At 35.7% G+C, this 22,869-nt stretch overlaps 1 protein-coding gene across 1 annotated transcript in view; it reads left to right on the top strand.

The window, feature by feature from the left end:
- The window catches only part of LOC149787827 (cytoskeleton-associated protein 5-like), a 279,152-nt gene that overhangs the window by 220,115 nt on the left and 36,168 nt on the right, over positions 1-22,869 (top strand). The window contains exons 39-42 of the mRNA XM_089974049.1: positions 2,794-2,869; positions 9,906-10,094; positions 13,744-13,875; positions 20,583-20,675. Of these exons, the coding sequence (XP_089830175.1) occupies positions 2,794-2,869; positions 9,906-10,094; positions 13,744-13,875; positions 20,583-20,675 (490 nt within the window). The remainder of the gene's footprint in view (positions 1-2,793; positions 2,870-9,905; positions 10,095-13,743; positions 13,876-20,582; positions 20,676-22,869) is intronic.

The raw sequence follows: 22,869 nt of genomic DNA, 5'->3' as shown, positions 1-22,869 counted from the left end.
TAGGCTTTTTAGTGAACTGATAAAAATCATACCTCTTTCCATCCCAGAAATTTTTCTATCTGTGTATGGAGTTCTTAACCAACCAGAATCTGGTGTGGCTTCCTTGTGTTGGCATAACCAGAATTATCCAACTCGTCGAGTCCATTTCCAATAGGACTTGGATTTCTGTGAGAGTTCTTGCAGCACCTCGGTTTATTCAATGTAGCATTTTACCTGATCCCACTCAGCTGTCTTTTTATGAGACCCTCATAGATGACATTGTTGGCATAGTGGTGCCCATTTTCAAGTCCCCTCCATCAAGCAATCATGGTCACACATGAGATTTGATCATTCTTGCATCAGCGGAGCAACCCAAGTTGGCTGACCATGGGAATCCAGCTGGAGAAGTCCAAAGCGAAAATCATGATATGTGGTGACCCCAGTGCATACTGTTGCAGTGCTTACTTGTTGCCAGAGTTCACTACTGTCAGCAGCATGTGGGAGCCAGAAAAACGGCCTCTGTACATCAACATCCTCAAAATGAATGCTGCCATCAAAACCTTTCACTTCTGGGAAGATCAACTCTCAGCGAAAATGGTTCTCATTATGTCCAACAACTTGGTTATGTTTTCCTATCTCCTCAAACGGGGCACCAAATCACACAACCTGTATGTTATGATCTGGCAATTTCTACGATTTGTTGACAGTCTCCATATCAACATACAAATCACATTCCTGGCAGGCTCCATGACTTGGCCAGCAGTCAAAAGGAAGATCAACTCTCAGCGAAAATGGTTCTCATTATGTCCAACAACTTGGTTATGTTTTCCTATCTCCTCAAACAAGGGGCACCAAATCACACAACCTGTATGTTATGATCTGGCAATTTCTACGATTTGTCGACAGTCTCCATATCAGCATATAAATCACATTCCTGGCAGGCTCCATGACTTGGCCAGCAGTCTGTCAAGGAGAGGTCAAGTCCTTATCATGGAATGGTCTCGCAATCAATCAGTCCTCACTCAGATCTGTGCACTTTGGGGACATCTGATGATCAACCTTTTCCAATGAGGTGGAATCACAAGTTGCCTGCCTTTGTCCCTCCCATTCCAGACCCAAAGCTTGGGCTGTGGATGCGTTGTCAACCAGTTGGGAGGGGTTGTGGGCCATTGCCTACCTTCCCACAGTCCTGATACTGAAAATAATCCAGAGGTTACGTGGTCAGAATTGCATGATACTGATAGCCCCTCTCAGATGGAACAAGTTCTGGGTCACCAAACTGATCTATCTGCTCAGAAAATCATGGCCAACCCAATCTCAAGCATCCACTATTGCGGTTGTTCCATCCCAGCCCAGACTATCTTCTGTACACTTAGCTCTTTTCCAGACAGCCTTGCATGCCAAACAGTTTAAACCTTCAGTTGTGGAGAGAATCTCGAGAGCAAGAAGGTTCTCCACTCTGAAGGCTTATGAGCATTTTTTAGGGACTTGTACCAGACCAATGAAATATTCCCTCTGAGTGCCTCAGTCCCTCAACAAGTCAACTTTTTTTCTCTGGGTCGTTGAGGAGAAACAGCTGGTGCCCATCACTTTCAAAGGCTACTGCTGTATGTTATCAGACACATTCTAGAACCATGGCAAATATGACATTGGGCATGATAAAGACATTTCACATCTTGTAGCTAATTTTGATCTCAAACAAAATCCCACACCTTGTTTCCAAAAATGAAACCTGTCCAGGGTTTTAACAGTTTGAGTAAATTTGAGCCTCTAGCCCACACTTCACTAAAGCTTCTATCGTACAAGACATGTTCCCTGACATCATTATCCTCTGCTTGCAAGGTAAGTGAGCTACATGTCCTTTCTGTCTACCCGAACCATCTTCAGTTCAGATCAAATGGTTCATTGTTCCTCTTGACACAACCTGGCTTTGTAGCCAAAAACAGGTGACCATCCATCGGTAACCAAAGAGTCATCATTCGCTCCCTTTCTTCTGTTGACAGGTTGAGAGCAGCAGCCATGCAAGATCTTGTTCATGCTCTCAGCACTACTTGAAATGCACCGCTCCGGTGGCCTAGTGGCTAGAGCATCTGCCTCGGATGCAGGAGGTCGTGGGTTCAATCCCCGGCCGAGTCATACCAGAGACTTAAAAAATGGTACTAACAGCTGCCTTGCTTGGCGTTCAGCATTAAGAGGTTAGTGTTAGGACTGGTCAGCCTGGTGTCAGGATAATGTGACTGGGTGGGACATCATGCTAAATGTCTGCAGCATGATGCCCCAGTGCTAGACATCACTATAAACTGCCACATTACAGACATCGTAGCGATATGACTGAAAATTGTTAAAGCTACGTTAAAAATAAAAATCACATCACATCACTACTTGAAATGCTCAGAGGCAAGTCGTGGCATGTGTAGATGCTTCTCTTTCTCTCTCAATACAACAACTTGAGACCAAAACTGATGTCCTCTCATGAGAATTAACACTTACCTAAGATAGAAATGTTGTTATGCACAGTTTGTGAGCTAGCACCAGCACTCGTCAAGGTACAACTGACTCAAGCGCCGTACCAAGCATTTCAAAGTGCCTGCATGAGGAAACAGTATATTTTGAAAGTCTGTCAATAAATGGTAGTACATGTTATATAGTTATTATTATTATTATATACATTAATTTTCATAGAGAAAGAGTAATCAGTTTGATACTAAGACTTGATGCATATGTTTAATGTAAAAATGCTTGATATGGGTTTATTTACCGATTTTTTAAGAGAGTTTTTATAGGATAAAGTAAAGTAAAATTTTATTTCCACAGTGCTCTAGTTAGACTGTTACAAGAGTGTGTAGGAAGTGAGACATGCACAAGCAAGTTCCTAGAGCTAATTATGAAGGTAAGAACTGCAGAGTACCTGAACATTTGCTTTTTTTGTCTATTCTTTGCACCAAAGTTGTCTCCTTAAATTTTATGGACTTCTTGTAATTTTCTTAAACTCCAGCCAAGTCATACCAAAGACATAAAAATGGTGCTAACAGCTTCTACGTTTGGCACTCATCATTAAGAGGTTAGTGTTTGGACTGACCAGCCTGGTGTCAGAATAATGTGACAAGGTGGGGCATGATGCTACATGTTGCAGCATGATGCACAATGCTAGACATCACAATAAAGTACCACATTAGATACATCATAGCAATATGACAAATTGTTAAAACTACTTTAAAAATCCTTATCACGCACACACACATTTTCTTAAACCAGTTTTCTTCATTTTATTGATTTTGTAGAAACTTATAAAACGTCATATACATTAATGAAAATAAGACAACTTTGATGCACAGTTATATAAACTGGATCTTGCTAGTGGTAGATAGTTCCTCATCTAATAGCTACAATGTTGCAGCCTCAATGCGTTTGAAGCTATGATCTGACCCTATACCTTACAATGGAGCAAAAAAACATTTGTCAAAGATATAAAGATGACTGTAGTTAAAATCTGCTACCTAAATCAAGTTGTGTTTTTGAGGAAGTTTGATCAATGACAAAGTTATTAAACCTATATTAGGTAAGCTATATTAGACTGTTTATGCTAATCGTACTTTGTGTACCGTAACAGATGTAATGTGAGATTCTCTCATTAATGTGTTTTGAAAATAAGGCTTGATATATCATATTTGGATATTCTACAATATATTATTCAGTGCATATGATATTACTACGATCTGTTTGCATATCCATAAAAGGCAGTAATGCCCTTGTATGGCACACCAAAAAAAATGAGGCTTAAAACAGAAGTATAGGGGTAGCTATCAGTTGAACTAATATGGTGGATGATTTCGAGACTCAGATTCAGCCAATGTGGGTTTGTGAGAAAGCTTGCCAATAGCTTCTCGTGGGTCGGTGGTTCTTTCCGGGGTTTTCCCAGGTTCTTCCTCCACCATTAATACTGGCTGCCATGTATAGCCTATCATGTGCTGAAAAATGGCGTTAAACCCTACAACAACAATATGGTGGATGATTTAAAAGAAAATTTCAAATAGAGATGGTAAACGATATTTTACACTTATTTTTACAATGATATGCAGCAATTCTGGTATTAAATAAGAGGCATATTTCATTTCTTTCAGTACTTGTGAGGAACATAGTTCAAATTTTTTTTTTAGGAGGCTGAGAAAGTGCCAGGTATGAATATCACACCAGGCTGCTCCATTGATACACATAGGCTAATGTTACTGCCCTGTTGATTAAGTAGGGTTACTAATAGTACATGTCGAACTTCAACAATTGCTTTTTTCAGCTTCATTTTTGTATGTAAAAAAAAACAGTTTCAACCAAATTTGGCAGAGGGCATCCTGATATGAAGGCCTTTCAAGCTAATATAAATGATGCCTATCTGCTATCATATATGACCACCATTACTAAAATAGACAACCCTTTCAACGACTAAAACTAAAACCTCTCTATTATTTACTTGTGAGGCAAAATTTGTAAAAACTTACTAGATCTTTAGGAGAGAATTCTACAAATTTGGGCAGAGCAGATTTTTAGAAGTAATTTAAATGTATTTTATTTTGATAACAGTGGTCGTAATTGATGTCAGAGCAACACAATTTTTAAATTAAATGGAATGGTCTTCTCAGAAATGACTGCATTGAACCAAATTTGCCATAGAGCATCCTGGCATGAAGACCTTTCAATTTTTTTTTATTTTGCCAGTTCATCATAAGATATGGCTAGAATTACCTGAAACAAAATAAATTTAAAGAACTTCTCAAAAATTACTCAGCAGAATTTGACCAAATTTGACAGCATCTTGGTAATAAGAAATTTGGCAGCATCTTGGCATGAAGACTTTTAAATTCTGTATTTATTTATGTCTGTCAGCCATCAAATATGACTACTATTACTAAAATTAGAAATAATCATAAGACTAAAAACCACATAACATGCTTTGATCAAATTTGTCCAAAATCATTTTCACATGATGACCTTTACATTCCATAGAAGTGAAGCCAATTCAGCATAAAATATAAGGACATTTATTATTTAAGAAAAAAACTTTAAACAACTTCTTATAACCTCTCAACAGAATTTGATAAAATAGCCTAGCATAGAGGCTTTTCAGATTTGCATGGCTTGTTTGACCGTGAAAAATTCTTGAATTTGTGGGATTGCCGTTAAAAGCTTCTTGAAATCTGAACAAGTTTTATTCTTGGAAGTCCTTGAATTTGTTGAAAATACTACATGAAGTTTACCCCAAACTCCTTTAATTTATCTGAGGGAATACAAATGCTAAGTGAACTAAATATATCATTTCATAAATTTTGTATTTTGTTATTTACATATTATTTAAAATTATAAATAAATTGGATACATCAAATGGCAAGCTACATGGGTAATGACAGTTTGAAGTGTTCGTTTTTTACTCTAGTTATGTGCTAATTAATTATGTGTCATTTGCTTCTGTGTTCATATCAATTTATGCAGAGTTAACAATGTATGATTTTGGTAAGAAAAATATTCCTTAAAAACATGTGGAATATCCTTGAAAAGTCCATGAAATTCAACTCTTATGGGATAATTGAACCATGATTTGTACTAATAATGCTAACTCATTATCAAGTATTCTCATGTATTAAAAATAGAAACTTAGCTTTAAACAATTTCTCAAAACCTCTGTTCATACTTTAACCAGATGTGACAGAGAGCATTTTTGCATGAAGCATTTTCAATTTTTTTATAGATGTTTTTGATCTGCCATGAAATATGGCTACCATTACTAAAAATTCAGCAAAACCTTTAAAAGACTTCTCAAAAACCACATTACAATATTGACCCAAATTTGGCAGAAAACAGCCTTGCATGGAGGACTAATTTATTGCAAATAATGTCAGTCCAGTATCAAATGTGGCTGCTGTTACTAAAAAAATAGAGTAACCTTTAATTGATTTCAAAGAAACTGAATGAACAAACCATTCAGAATAGGTGCAGTTTCTAAAAATAGATTGTTTGATCTGTTCAGTGTCGGAAAGCAGCAGACATGCACATTACATAGCCAACTTCCCTTGCATCTGGCAGATAAGTAAATGTCAGCTAAGTGAATGATCTAATTACCCCTTGGGCCTCTTTTAAGAAATAGTATTACCAAATCTGTTGAATCCAGAATTTGACATGCCTGCTTTAGCATGGGCAAGAAATGGGGGTTACCAGGGGTCAAAATTAATTTTTTCTTTCAGTTACCGGCAAACATTTTCCTAGTTGTAATATTCCCCACTAAAAACATTCTGCAGTTTACCATCATTTCCAAGTTTTATTACATACCCGTTTAATTTTACATGGCTGATCTGACGTTCAATACAGATGTTCATACTGTAATTCCTTATTGCACACCTAAAATTTCCATATCGCACACCCGGCCTGAAACTAATTCTACAAGTTAAAACATTAAATAGTAGTCCACTTATAAAATAATGGGAATGATTTCTTACTATACATTTTAAATTCTTCTACATCATCTGTAATATTGAGAAATGGAGTTATATTAGGTGAAAATGGTTGCTTTTGGCACTTGGGATAATAAGAGAGTACCATAAGAAGCGAAGGGCAGGTTAGGTGCATTTCATGGTATCTAGGCTGAGAAATTAGAGTTTGTAGAGGTGGACAACAATATTTTGGACAGAATGCTTGACACTGAGTCTACAAGACATTCCAAAATGTAAATCATCTAAAATATCAAACATAGCTGAAATCTTAAGCTTCAGATTTTCAAAATATGGTCTGCTCAGTTATATGTTGTTTTTTTAGGAGCAATTTAAAGTGGAGGGGCTTAAAATTTGCCTGTTATAATTACAGAGGAATCTAATTGCTTAATAAATCAGTGGATAAAACTGATAATCATTGTCAACAAAAAGGTAGACATCACAGAGCAGTCAGTTGCTGTTTTGATTGTGACCCAGATATAAGTATTACATCTGTTATGTATAGTGTTAGTGAGATCACTGAGGGACAATGAGGGAAATGTAAATTTACATCTTAAATTCTTATGACTGTTAAGTAGAAAATAAAAATGAGAAGAAAACAGATCAATAATGCAATATTGTTTAGAATTTTCTTGCTAGAATATATCCAGATGTATATTAAAAATCTAGTCAGCTTGTTAGAAAGAGACTGAATCTTTGGTTTCTTAATTTCTTTGTTTAAATTATCATTATTCAGTGCATCATTAGTTTCTTGTATTAAAAGAAAACATAAATATAGAGAGTTTAAATGCACTATAAATGATCAAGAATTCTGTATAAACTTAAAAGTATTTAATTAATGTTATTGTGTACAATTTGCCTTGAAATTTGCTTGGAAGTAGTGTTTATAAGAAAAGGAGCCACTTACTGGTCCAAAACCTATGATCCATTTGAGCAGTAATAAGAAAAATTTTACATGCCTGTGACTGCAGTTTAAAACCATTCATATGTCCAATACAATATTTTTAAACTTCAAAGCTGAAGAGTGAATCAATATTTGAAATACAGACAGACCAGTGATGCAACTGCACAGTTTATATAGGCTTAGCCTCAGTTAAATATATGTACATGTTGAGGATTGTACACTATTTTTCATAAAGGCCATTTAGCACAATTTGTTTTTTAAAGTATACATTACATTTTTTAAAAGAATATGTCAATAAAAAGGGGATATGTAATAAACGTAAAACCATACAAGTGTTTTTGTTCTGAGTTGGGGGAAGAACACTTTTGATGCAGTGTAGGAAGTTAGTCTAGGCCTAATGGCCTCAACATTCCTATGCTATATCAAACGTTTTCTTTCCACCCATTCAGAGCAAAAAACATATGTAATTTTTCTATGTACCTATGAAAATCCTCGCTTGTTAGTGTCAATTTTGCACCATGGATTACTGGCATGGTGTGGACCAACCATTGTTGGGATTGCATCCATACTTGAAACATAAACAGTAAGCATTTTCTTGCATATTTGTACACCTTCTCTTTACCCATTAAGACAAGGTAAAGCCATTTGAAAAGTTTGATAAAGTTTTTGTTAAAACTAGTCTGTAAAATCACAAAATCCAAGCCTTTATGAGGTTTTTGATCAGTTTTTTATGCATAGTCATAGATCCCAGTCCCAGAATGGATAGTATCATAGTTGGGTTTTAAAACCAGGAAGCTCTGCCTTATCATGTTATTCTCACTCTGACCCTCTTTCAAGGTCAAGGTGATTTGAAAATCTTGGCCAAGTTTTTCTCTGTGGTGCACCCCTACCCTCGTTCTGATCCTTTAGCAAGGTCACAGTCATTTGAAACTGCAAGAACAAACTTAAAGACCTAATCATAGTTCCTACCTTAAATATTTTCAGCATGTTTTTTATGTTTTCTAATTTCATGGTGTTTGTTTTTGTAATCATATCATTATATATTTTTTATCTTATACGTGTTGTTTAATGTTGCAAAGCGCTTAGAGCTTCTAAAGATTAGGCGCTATACAAAGTCATTATTATTATTATTATTATTATTGTTATTATTATTATTATTAATATTATTATTATTATAATCAAAACACATTATAAAGGAGGTAAAGCATGCCATTCTTTTTAAATGTATTGTCAGATAATGCTGTATATACATTGTTATCAGCCCCTTCTTGGTGGACTATACCAGTTTATACCACATCTTTCATATTTGGAATATATCTCCTGTCTAAGCTTATGTTTATCTTGCCATATTGATTCACGATTCATCCCTCATCCCTTGGAGTGATGCTTTTTCAATTTTTTTTTTATCTTCCCTTGATATTGATGATTTTTTCCATTTTTCACATGAAGTTTGAATTAACTTTGGTTTTAAAGATTTTGCTTTGTTTATACTTCACTAATGTGGTCAGTTTCTCAAGTACAGTTTGCCACAATCGTATTACTTGGTATATGGATACATCTTTATATGTACAACACCAGTTTACCAAAAAGTGACCTATGTGTGATGTTTCCCAGGCTTTGATTGGTTTAAGGAGTTCTGCAGCTTCATTTGTGGATGCATCTTACTATATAAAAAAGAACAAAAATACCATATCACCAAAAAATGGCCAGTTTTACATGTCTTTCATGCTTAAGTTTATGTTTTGGTCAGTTCCGTGGGTATTATTGACCACATTCCTGGAAATTGATATGTTGATGAGTCTTGATGGGCACTATACCTTTGCACCAAAAGTTGGTCACTGTGACCTATATTTAATTCTTTGACATAACATTCTCAAGGCCTCCATTGGTCACAGTTGTGCAGCTTTGTGCAAACATGCATTTGGGCAAGTCAACACCATTTTGTCAAAAGTAGGTCACTTCAACCTACATTTCATCCATCATTGACATTCCACATAGATAAAGGGATATCTTTGGTTGGTCCTTAATAGAGTTGATGGAGACTTGTGTAATGTACTAGCTAAATAAATGCCCTCATTATCAAAGTTTTGGGTGCAGGTTAGAGTCAGTGTCTTCTTGATTGAAATTTACCTCATTCAAGTAAACTGTATTGTCTAGATTAGTCTTCGGGGTAAAGGAACGTTAAAGGCAGTTTATAAGCTCTAGAAAACCGTTATTTTTCTCGGAAAATATTTTATAGATGAAAGTACTGAACAGCCAAATTGATTTGAACAGCCTGTAGTTGCAATTATTTCCAGTTAAATAGATCTTTATGAGCTGTGTTAAAAAAAATGTACAATGTTTTTATTTTGGACAGTAGCTTAATTTTATTTATCATTGTTTGAATGTACTGTAATATACTTTATATCTTATACCTCAGTGTGGTAAAACACTTCTAGAATCCCTCCAGTCCTGAGAATTCTCATGGCATCTTATAAGCAGATAAGATAGCTATCCAAAAATTAGTCTGCTTTAGGCTTTAAACATGTGAATTTAACACATTCTTTCAGTGCATCTGGAGAATGGTGCGGATGTTTCCAGACATTGTCAATGATCTGAACCTGGACCGAATCCTGTATGACACTCATTTATTCCTGAAGGCATTTCCTGCCGTCTCATGGAAAGATCGACCCAATGACCAGCCACTTCGTACCATCAAAACTATCCTCCATTCCCTGACTGTATTGAAAGGACCAAAGGTTAGTATGCATTGAATAAAAAAAATTAGTGGCACTAATTCACATTAGAAATTAAAACTGTTGGTGCTGATTTCCACTGTTTTGTCTAATTAAAGAAATACTAACTGTTAATGCCGATTTCCACTGTTATGTCTAGTTAAAGATACTCTAACTGTTAATGCTGATTTCCACTGTTGTGTCTAGTTAAAGAAATACTAATTGTTATTAGGGGCCCTGAGTGGTCTAAAGCGCTCTCCATTACGGATCACTGCCATTTCACCTTTGTCTGCATGAGTTCGAGTCGCGGATTCAGCCAGTGTGGGTATGTTAGAAAGCTTACCAGTAGCTTCTCATGGGTCAGTGGTTCTTTCCGGGGTTTTCCAGAGTTCTTCCTCCACCATTAATACTGGCCTCCATGTATAGCCTATCGTGTGCTGAAAAATGGCGTTAAACCCTACAACAACAACTAACTGTTATTGTAGATTTCCACTGTTGTGTCTAATTAAAGATATACTAACTGCTAATGCTGATTTCTGCTGTTATGTCTAAAGAAATACTAACTGTTGATGCTGATTTCCATTGTTATATCTAGTTAAAGAAATACTAACTGTTAATGCTGATTTCCACTGTTATGTCTTGTTAAAGGCATATTTACTGTTGATGCTGATTTCCACTGTTATATCTGGTTAAAGAAATACTAACTGTTAATGCCGATTTCCACTGTTATGTCTAGTTAAAGACATATTTATTGTTGATGCTGATTTCCACTGTTATATCTGGTTAAAGAAATACTAACTGTTAATGCTGATTTCCACTGTTATGTCTAGTTAAAGACATATTTACTGTTGATGCCGATTTCCACCATTATATCTGGTTAAAGAAATACTAACTGTTAATGCTGATTTCCACTGTTTTAGTTAAAGACATATTTACTGTTGATGCTGATTTCCACTGTTATATCTGGTTAAAGAAATACTAACTGTTAATGCTGATTTCCACTGTTATGTCTAGTTAAAGACATATTTACTGTTGATGCTGATTTCCACTGTTATATCTGGTTAAAGAAATACTAACTGTTGATGCTGATTTCCACTGTTATATCTGGTTAAAGAAATACTAACTGTTAATGCTGATTTCCACTGTTATGTATAGTTAAAGACATATTTGCTGTTGATGCTGATTTCCACAGTTATATCTGGTTAAAGAAATACTAACTTAATGCTGATTTCCACTGTTATGTCTAATTAAAGAAATATTTACTGCTGATGCTGATTTCCACTGTTATGTCTGGTTAAAGAAATACTAAGAACTGCCAAAGTCAATATCAGAAGATTAAACTCTACAGAAATTTGATTGGCTTGTTTACACACAGCTCAAGATGGTGAAGTACAAGTTGTAAAACGTCTGAATGATTACTTGAAATGACATATTTTCTGTTTTAGCCCTTAAATTTTCTTTTTCTTGGTTTGATTTTAGATGTTGCTTTTAATTTAGTACTTAAATATGGACTTGTGAAAAAAGTAAACCAGACATATTTACTGTTGATGCTGATTTCCACTGTTATATCTGGTTAAAGAAATACTAACTGTTGATGCTGATTTCCACTGTTATATCTGGTTAAAGAAATACTAACTGTTAATGCTGATTTCCACTGTTATGTATAGTTAAAGACATATTTGCTGTTGATGCTGATTTCCACAGTTATATCTGGTTAAAGAAATACTAACTTAATGCTGATTTCCACTGTTATGTCTAATTAAAGAAATATTTACTGCTGATGCTGATTTCCACTGTTATGTCTGGTTAAAGAAATACTAAGAACTGCCAAAGTCAATATCAGAAGATTAAACTCTACAGAAATTTGATTGGCTTGTTTACACACAGCTCAAGATGGTGAAGTACAAGTTGTAAAACGTCTGAATGATTACTTGAAATGACATATTTTCTGTTTTAGCCCTTAAATTTTCTTTTTCTTGGTTTGATTTTAGATGTTGCTTTTAATTTAGTACTTAAATATGGACTTGTGAAAAAAGTAAACCAGAAATCAACTAGTGTATAAAGATTGCCATCACAGCTGTCCTTATTTCAGAATTGCAATCAGCTCTCCTGCCTTACTTGTCTGTATGATTTTTATCCCTTCACCAACAAAGTTGGGAGGGGATATGGTGTTTTGTCTGTTCATTTGCTCATTTGTTTATCAGTCCCACTTTCAGTATTTTTTTCCCCCATCCATTTCACTTATCCTACTTTAACCTTTGGGGAAAATTTATGAAAGATGTGTCTAAGGCAACTCAGCCGATGCAAATGTTATGACTGTGGCCTAATTGATTCATTTTTGCACTTTCAAGTGTTCATATTTTTGACACCCCAATATCTTGGACTCCTGCATATCCTAATTGGTAACATGTATACATGCTTATGAGTCAGTATTTTTTACTGAAAATTTAATTCATGCTGAGTAGGTGTCATGTAATAAGCAGATTATAATTTGTTTTATAAATCTCAGGATAATGTTGGAAACTCTAGGTGTTTGCACCTCATACAAACACTGTCCATTCAGATATTTTTAGGTTTTCATGCCACTATTGCCTTTCAGAAATGCACATGCATTGTGTTTATCCATTTCATGATGGTAGTCATTATACATTACTTGTATCTACAGCTATTTGTATTTTAAAATATTGTTGGTAAATTAAATACTACCCACTGCTAAGTGACATGTCTGTCAAAGTTACTTGCTGTGGATATTTATTAGCAAGTATATTGCTTCCATTTTCGTGCAAGTCCAAACAACCTGTATTTGTTTTATTATTTGTGTTTTGCTGTTTAAGCATGATACAATAGAAGTTTGATCTAATTTGTTTGTTCCTTTTCCACAAGTTACATTTAATTCCCAAGTTATATTTCTCAAATTGTTTGCAAGGATACATGGTCCAGTAAGTCCCTGGCTTCTTCTTCTTCTTCTTTTTGTTGTTGTAATCACATAACACAGTTAACCCAAAGAAAATGAGTCAGATGATTCTTAGATGACAGTGATTTACAAGGACTAGAGGACAATGGAGGATTTCAGAACTTTATCAGACAATGATGATGATGAATTCTTGGACTGTACCAGATGAAATTAGATAGTGTCATATACAGGATACTGTGAATCACAAAAATGTGGCCTTTTTTTTAAGACATGTAAAATTAACTTAGTATGGGATATTGTTAATTCTATAATTTTGAATTACTATTTTTATACCATTATGTGACATAATTGAATTCATAGATTTATCATAAAAATTGATTTAAGATGTCAGGTATTATAGATTTTATTTCACAAGGATGGACAAATTGTAAGTTGTCTGTTTATTTGTGACAGATTCCACTCAGTAATATGACTGTATTGTATACTGGTTTTGTCTTTATTTTTCCAGTGTGCAACTCGGACTCAGTGACAAGTCACCCCATCAGATGGATCTTAGTTGCAAGATACCCCCCCCCCAACTGATAGGAGAAAAGAAATTGGCTTTTATAGCCCTAAAAGTGGTGTTGGAGTTAACTTATATTTGAATATATACAGTATATAAATTATCTAAGTGAAAATAACTCAGCCATACCATATTTAGGTCAGTGTTACCAGATTTGTATGCTTGAGTGATGTTTGCATTTCAACTTGAATTTGCAGATACTGACCCACCTTGAACAGGTTGATGGTCCTTCTGATGTCAAAATTTATGTTCAGAAAGTGCTGAAAAGTGAAAATAAACTGCATTCCTCGGAAGAAATGAATGGTGGTGAGGAGGCTAAAACACCAAAGGTAAGAAACGAAGTTGTTGTAACTTTATTACAGATTTGTTCTAATTGACTCATCCAATGTTATCTTTTGAATTTATTGTGTGGATCAATCATTCTGCTGCAGACTTTGTCCTTTTAAGACACGTCACACCACACTATCATTGACCTCTGCAATATAATTACAAGTTAGCGTGACTGACTTTTTTGCTTGCTCCATTTGTAACGGAGTTGGTTTTAGTGAGTTATTAACATGCTGCATTGCTAATTTATGCTTTGTTGTTTGTTTTTTTCCTTGTGTAGTTTCAGTAGAATGGTCAACTAAATACTTGAAATGTGTAAGTTCAAAGCATAGTCTCTAAGTTTTTCATATCTATTGTTAGTAATGGGGAATATATTTTTATTAACGAGTTAGTAACTTGATGAATTACTAACTAATGCTTTGCTTTCTTTTCCTGTGTCATTTAAGCAGAATGTCATCTAAATGCTATATAAGCAACTTAAGAGCATGGAAGTCTACCGTGACTTTTGTTTTGTTTATGTTAAGTGTACACCATCCATGATATGCAGTGTCTGTAATACATGATCAGAGGAAGTCTGGACTTCTGCATTAGCTAGTTAGTCTTATACTGATTTGCAAATCTATGCTTTGTTTTCTCTTTGGTGTCATTTCAGGAGAAATGTTTACTAAATGCATGAAAAGCATGTTCAGAGCAATAGTCCATTCAGCATTGAAGGGAAGGAAAGATGGAATAAGTCAAGGATGACAATCTACAGTTTGTTGTTGGGAAATACTTACTCTCTGGGGAGTATTCCCCAAATTTAGTCAGCCCATTGGGCACAAGTCCCCCTGCATGTCTGAACATGGCCTTCAGACCTGTATGTCAAGGTGGATAGGGTTCATATCAGATCAGTTGGATCCACCTCCTTATACCACTGCACATTTACTAGCCATCCAAAGCGATCACCAAGCATCCAGCATCCAGCTCCCCACACACACACACACACACACACAAGCTTGAGCATGGTTTCTGGGCCTATAAGACAGGATTCATGTTTTTTTATACCAGAATCCGCTATTAAACCACACCATTGCCAGACATCCAGCCATCACTAGCCATCCAGCCATTCTAACATTGGGACCTATGATTACATGGATCTTTGTGACAGATCTGTCTAAATATGTCATCAGTGACATGCCCTTCATATGACAGAAATCTGTTTCATGTCACTGTCAAGAACATTTATAGGGTGTTGGTTACTTCAGACTGCCCCCCGCCCCCTACCACTACTCTAAAGAATCGGTAGATATCAACGAGGAGTAAGAGATGCCATCCTTCAGGTTCCTTCCCCAATTGGATAGATTTAAGGCAACAGACACCTTCAGTACTGATCTCCCAGCTCTTGACAAGAATATAGCACCTGTTCATATGCCTGCTCCTCTATTTTATAATGTGGACAGATGTGCTGCATGACATGTCAAAGATGGTTCAGGATGTTATTGCATCTTCTTCATTGTTGGATTTGGCCTCATTGGCACCATTCAGACACATCGGAGACATCCAGCAATAGCCATGCTTGGAAGGCGATGGCCATGATTGCTTGGGTCATTGACCAGGGCTGCTTACCATACCATGGCCATTACTTTGACAGGTTTGGCTAATTTATACTGGATATGATGCATCACATGTCTGGGATCCACATTTCTCAAACCTTGTCCTACCATCCCTTTCTGGACAACCCTCTCCTGGTCACCAATGCTTTGGAAGAAGAATAGAGGAAATTCAGAAGCAGGCAACTCAGGATCTGCCCTTCCACCTTGCTGCTCAACCAACACAGGCATTTGGAACCACTCATTCCCGCACCAGTGTAAAGGGATGTTAAGCAGCCTCAGATCTTCTCAGTCATATGTGCACCAATATTTATCCCTAGGAAGCAATCATACAAAGGCGGTAAGAAACCAAATTTTGAGCTCATGGATCCTCCTCTCCCCTCTTTATGGATGCACTGTCAGATCAGGAAAAGGATGCCTTTCTTCAACAGGAGATACAGTTGCTCATAAAAAAAGACAGAACTTGTGCAAAGACCACAATCCTAGGAAAATTGTTCATAGTTGCTCAAAAAAGTTTCAAGGAGTCCCACGATTTGTTCAGAATAACAGATTCTTCTGGCAAGCCCTATCCCCCAGCCAATGAAATTTGTTCTGATGTAACCATCAGAAGATATAACCTAAATCAGTATTCATTTTATCCATAGAAGCCAGCTGGTTTAAGTCCTAATCAATACATTTCAACATACACTATATAAATATACAGCACATGGCACTGGCTGGTAAGTATGAATGGCACTTGTGTAAACATAACACAGACAAAAAACAGGAACTATTGCGCTTTCAAGTTATAGGTCACAAACCATTGTCCATGGACAAATAACCTTGCAAAATTGACTCATCTGTAAAAACAAATTTCCTATTTGGACAGTGGATTTCTGCACCTCTGGACTTGTTGGTCTGTTTGAAGACAGTTACATAACATAGTATAAATAGACATTTTTTCCAGTGACAGCTACATCCACTCTTAGTAGAGCCTTCTATAAGGCACACATGGCAGTGTCTCACACACAAGTCCCAGTCGTAGACAGATTGCGGACCTGGGAATATCTTCAGCAAGGATGGACTGAAAGCACTTCAGTGACACACAACAGCCGGTCTGGTTTGTCACTGTTATAGGCTTGACAGATTTTAATGGCAATTTTCCAACAATCAGAAAACAACATCCTCTCCCACTGTCATAGCCACCAAACAAGCATAGGAGTCTGTCTCAGATATGCTGCAAGTACCAAACAGAGCTGCACAACACTTGCTGGCCAATGCCTTTACAGCAGCAGCTAATTTATTGCTGACAGAAAGAGATTCAGTGCTTTCCACTTCACCTTTTCAAAAGACTGCCCACAAAGCCAAGCTGAGATCAATCATTCTCTTACAACCTCCTCTTTAATGGCCAGGTTGAGCATATCCATAAGCAGGCACCCAAAGAAACAACTCGGGCACAGTGTCAGAGACTAAGAAAATTTTTCAGGAGAGATATCCAATGAATAGAAAGGACACTTTAGATAGGGAAGCTGTTTTACAAATTCTTTTCATGTAGAACACCACTGTTCTCAACAAGAAATATGGACAAGGAATAGAGAGAATGGAATCTCTAGAACAGCCTCCTTCCAGAAAGAAATGACATCATGTTCATACCTACCTTATCAGATATCTTTGGGGTGAGTGGGAAAAGATTCTTCTTCTTTACTATCCAATAAGAAAGAATTTGCCAACATGATCTGCAGACACAGCAAATTGTTTCAGGGGGCTACTGTATTGCATTCAACAACCCTCATTCATTGTCTAGGATCCTTCAGCTACAGACATCCTGAAAAGTTCCACTCAGAGCAGATGTACAGTAGTGAGAAATAAAGTCTCCTTCAGAAATGGCAGTAGAAATTGTTCATAGCACAAAATCACCAGACTTTTACCCAAGACTGCTCTTGGTCCCAAAAGGTCGATGGCACTCTTTGATCAATAATAAACCTAAGCACTCTCAGTTGTTTAGCACAGGCATGTTGGTTCAAAATGGAAACACAAAGGTGGGTTTTAAATTGCATTCATGAGGGAGACATTGCAATTATTATAGATATGCAAAATGCTTATCTGTATGTCCCAGTTCAAAATTCTTCCAGGAAGTTCCTTCAGTTTTCCTTCAGGGATACAATTTACTAGTTGAGGGTACTCCCATTTATCCTAACATAAGTACCTGGGACTTCACAAGAATTATGAACAGAGTAGTGTTTCACTTTAGGACCATCTCCATGTCTTGAAATCCAGCTACTTTGATGACATGCTTCAAAACAGCAGGTATGTTTTATTTTAAATCAAGACATTAAAAATTATACTGTCCCAGTGGAAACTGAAACTTTGTCCATTGGAACAAACAAAACCAGATGTCAGTCATATGAGGTCCCATCTCAGCAAATGAGAGAACCTTACTTGGTATATGGCAGGTGTTCCATTTCAGGTCCAGCCTCCAATGATAATGATTTGTACAGATGCAAACACGGTGGAATTGGGTGCCTAACACTTTCCATGATTTTCTGAAAGCCAGTGGAGTGTGGACCACACAGGACCACATGACTGAAGGCACTGGCTATGCCAAAAGTGGTATCTGTCGTGTATTCTGATATGGATGAATAAACACTGTCTGAATTGGTTTACCTCTTGTATAAGACCCACTTCCTACTCATCCTAGCTACAGCAGGTAGTATCACAGAAATGCATGTTTTGTTGGTCAGCCCAAGAAATGTAAAGTTCCATTAAGATGGGTCAGTATCACTCATGATGGTCCCTTAATTGATTATACAAGACATGAGATGTAGTTCAGAGTCAACTTTTTCCAGCTTCTGCCTCAGACATCTTTCATCCCAAAGGCTCAGTTAGACATGGTGTTTCTATGCGACAGCACAGTAGGTCACCTTCATGTGACTTCCACTGTATGTGCCAGACAGAATTTTTCCTTTCTCTTGAAAGCTGCAGCTCGGCATATAGAGTCAATACTTTAATCTGGTATTTAAATCTAGATGCTGCCTTAGGGGACCTGAAATGGACTTTCCAGGGTAGTGGGATGTAACTCCCAACACCTTTTGCCTATGCTCCTAAGGTTTTATGATTGGTTAATGTACTTGAAGAAGAGAACAATTTTTGGAGCAAAATTTTTCTTTGACAATACTTACATGAACATAATAAAGGTACACCCTCCCTACAAATGTATTCTATTAGGACAGATTACATTCCACTCAAGTAGTAACTGAGGTACAGATGAAATTTTGTGCAATCCCTATATGAGCGAAGATCACTCTGACTGCCACATATGTAGCCAGACAACAAATGTTAGCTTGGGAGGGCTGGATTTGCAAATTAGTGGTAATACTCCAGAGGTATTATGATCAAGTATACAAAAAATTCTTTTCACAAAATCTATGACCACCCATGCACAAAAATATTGTTTTCTAATCTTATTCAGAGAACATTTAAATTAAATTCTCTGATGGCTGCTTTATGAAAAGATGGCCATGATATAATGTGTTTAAATATGAGTCTCTGCCAATTACAAAGGTCAATCTTGATACAGGAGTTGCCTTCTTTGACCATGTTTCCAAAATTATATATTCAAATTAAGTTAGTATTATGCAATCAAAGCATATTTATAAATGCTGCAAGCAATCAGAGGATCAACAGTTTCATACATATAAGGAAAATTGCAAATTAGGAAACAAAAATGCATGAGTAGGACTTTGGGAAATCAGACATACTCAGGCTGTTGTTGAGCAGAAGATTAGGTAAACTGGACAATATGATTATTTGCAGAAGAAAAAAGGGAAAAAATAAACTTGCAGAATATTATTACAAGGATAATCAGCAATTAGGGTATGTCATGGATTGCAGGGTAATCTGAGGTATTCATTGTTTGATGAAGTTCACAGTTGTAAAACAAGAATTAAATTAATAACATTCACATTGTGCTTTTAATTCATATTGGCAAGCAACAGGTTCCCCATCTCTGATAAAATTGTGATCAAAGCAGATGTTTTCATTGACATAGTCCTTGCTGAAACATGAGTAAAAATGAATTATTATACAAGTCTAATGAAAGGAAATTTTCACATTGGCAAGAAATAAATTTCCCAGATCATTTTTAAAAATTTGGGATTTTTTCACCTTGTTAGATGATCAGGTGATTCCATTGGTTACTGGTGTTGTTGTTGTGCTAATTATGACTTTGCATCTCTGATATATACCCAGGATGAAAGATAATGACATCACATCTTTTTCCCAAGGTGATTGTATCTTTTAGTGATTCACATTAAAAAAATGTTTTAATGTATCACGTGTGAGCTGTTTGTTACAATTTCTAGCAAGTTGCTAATATTAACAAGTGACATTTTGCATGGTAAAGAAAAGCTGCACTGGCAGCTGTAAATTTAAATTGGTATGGAGACAATTTCAGTGGCAACTTTTTATTGAAGACTGCATGACCTGCTGTAAAAATCCATGAGAGCTTAAATTGTTTAGCACTGATGGCAATGTAACAGGCCATAAGTGCTTAAATTGTAATACACTGGTGGCAATGTAACAAGCCATGAGTGCTTAAACTATAACTTACTGATGGCAATGTAACAAGTCATGAGTACTTAAATTGTACTACACTGGTGGCAATGTAACAAGCCATGAGTGCTTAAATTGTAGCACACTGGTGGCAATGTAACAAGCCATGAGTGCTTAAATTGTAACACACTGGTGGCAATGTAACAAACCATGAGTGCTTAAATTGTAACACATTGATGGCAATGTAACAAGCCATGAGTGCTTAAATTGTAATACACTGGTGGCTATGCAAAACAATTAAGGCTCTGAGTAGTAGTTTTTATTTGAAACTTTAAATACCAGTAGCCAGTTTGTTGGCACCATTGACAGTGTCAAGATTTGTATTCAAGCATACAGGATATTCTAGCCTTTATAAATTGACTTAGATTAACATTTGTGTGTCTTCATTTATGGCAAACAACAAATGTACTGATCTTTGTTTTTCAGGCTCAGTATGACTAAATATAATCAGCATACTTCAAAACAAATGTGTCTGGGTGGTGGTGTAGGAATTAAACTTTTTTTGCTAGAATATTTTGTTTGCATTTCAGAATTCAAGTAAATCCAAGAGATTATCCAAGACTACACATGATATGTTAGCAGAAATATTCAAGAAAATTGGATCAAAGGAAAATACATTAGAGGTAAAACTCCTTTGAAGTTTTTGCTTAAAACATCTTTTCATTACAATTGCAGGAAGAAATCAGGAAAAATATATAAGAACATTCAACATAATTTATTACATTCAAACATGTACACATGTAAATGAAGTACATTTGCACACATTGAGTACTAAATTGTCATTGTACTTAATTGTCATAGTATGACTTGTGTAGGTAACTTGTAATTATCATAGTAAGACATGCCTAGGTGACCTGCAATTATAGTAAGACATGCCTAGATGACATGTAACTGTTATAGTAAGACATGTGAAGGTGACATGCAATTATTATAGTAAGACACATGAATGTAACATGTAATTATTATAGCAAGACATGCCTAGGTGACATGTAGTTATTATAGTAAAATATGTCTTGGTCACATGTAATTAATATAGAATGACATGCCTAGGTGACATGTAATTATTATGGTAAGACATGTCTAGGTAACATAATTATTATAGTAAGACATTCATTGTAGCATGTAATTATTATAGTAAGATATGTCTAGGTCACCTGTAATTAATATAGTAAGACATGCCTAGGTGACATGTTATTGTTATAGTAAGACATGTCTAGTTGACATGTAATTATTATAGTAAGACATGTCTTTGTAGCATGTAATTATTATAGTAAGACATGCCTAGGTGATATGTAATTATTATTGTAAGACATGTCTTGGTAGCTTGTAATTATTATATTAAGACATACCTAGGTGACAGGTAATTATTGTTTAGTAAGACATGCCTATGTAAGATGGAATTATTTTACTAAGACATGTAATTATTATAGTAAGACATATCTAGGTGATGTAATTGTTATAGTAAGACATGTCTAGGTAGCATGTAATTATTATAACAAGACATGCCTGGGTGACATGGCAAGATAACCTGTAATTGTTATAGTATGATATACCTTGGTAACATGTAATTATATATTATAGTATGACATGCCTAGTCATCTGTCATTTTTATAGAAAAGTATATCTAGGTAACATACAATTATTATAGCATAACACACCTAGGTAACATGTAAAAGTTTTTTTTAGCTCTTCTGATCAAAAGAGTATGAGAAGGTCTGTTTTCCATCTGTCCATTAGCACATGTTTTTTATTGCTACTCTTCCTGAACAACTTGTCATGTAATAAGAGGCAAGTGAGTGGAGACAATTTGTTGGCCACGGGTTGCACCCATGTCAAGGGAGGAAAGGATCCTGGTAGTTGAGTAAAGGTGAGACCCATGAGTAGCTCACAGACTCAACACATTACTTTGGCTCATACTATATAGTTAGGCATCTTCTCGGCAATTTACTTGTCATTCTGAGCCCCGGGAAGTCTTCTTAACTTGCTTGTCTAACTTTCTCTTTACCTTTTTTCCCCAGTGTTTTTCTTGATACCACCATTGCCCCAAAACTGTACTTGAGATAAAAGTCTTTAATCCACTGCATCATCACTTCTCAACCCAACCCTTATACTGCACTTGTACGATCCATCCTTTCAGTGCATGAATACATGCTGTGAAAAATTATCACTGGAGTCAACAAATCTCCTGAATTGAAAGTTGCAAGGACTAAAGTAATTTTTTATTATTTTTATATTTTTTTATATTTTACAAATCTGAACAAATTGTGCTAATTCTCACACTTTTAGGCCCCATCTTATTGATAGTCTGTCCAGGAATGAGATCATAGAACATTGGAATTTCATCCATGTTATGATCATATTGTCAGCGAAATCATCGTTCTCTTCTGGCCTTCATGAATTCATCAAATGGTTTTATTTTCACCCATTTTTCTGGGCAATGTTGAGTCAGTGGTGTCTGTACACAAAGCACTGTATTGTGTACATTAAAAATTATTCCATTATTTAATTTAATTTTCAAAATTCCCATGAATACCAATAAAAAGGAACCAAAGTTGGCTTCTCTCTGTCGGCCTACTATATATATATATATATATATATATATATATATATATATATATATATATATATATATATATATATATATATATATATATATGAAAAATCTGCACACTTAAAAGAATCCAAAGTTGGCTTCCAAGGTCAGCTTGCTTGGTAATAAATAACCTTTGTATTTGATATCCTGTGGTTAATTTCAAACAATGAGTTCATTGCTCACTGCTAGTTTTGTTTATTCACCACCTGGGCTTCTATTTGATT

The sequence above is a fragment of the Sinohyriopsis cumingii genome, chromosome 11, assembly GCF_028554795.1.
Source record: "Sinohyriopsis cumingii isolate HCF-2022 chromosome 11, ASM2855479v2, whole genome shotgun sequence".
In the NCBI taxonomy this organism is placed as follows: domain Eukaryota; kingdom Metazoa; phylum Mollusca; class Bivalvia; order Unionida; family Unionidae; genus Sinohyriopsis; species Sinohyriopsis cumingii.
This window is presented reverse-complemented; position numbering and strand designations above follow the sequence as displayed.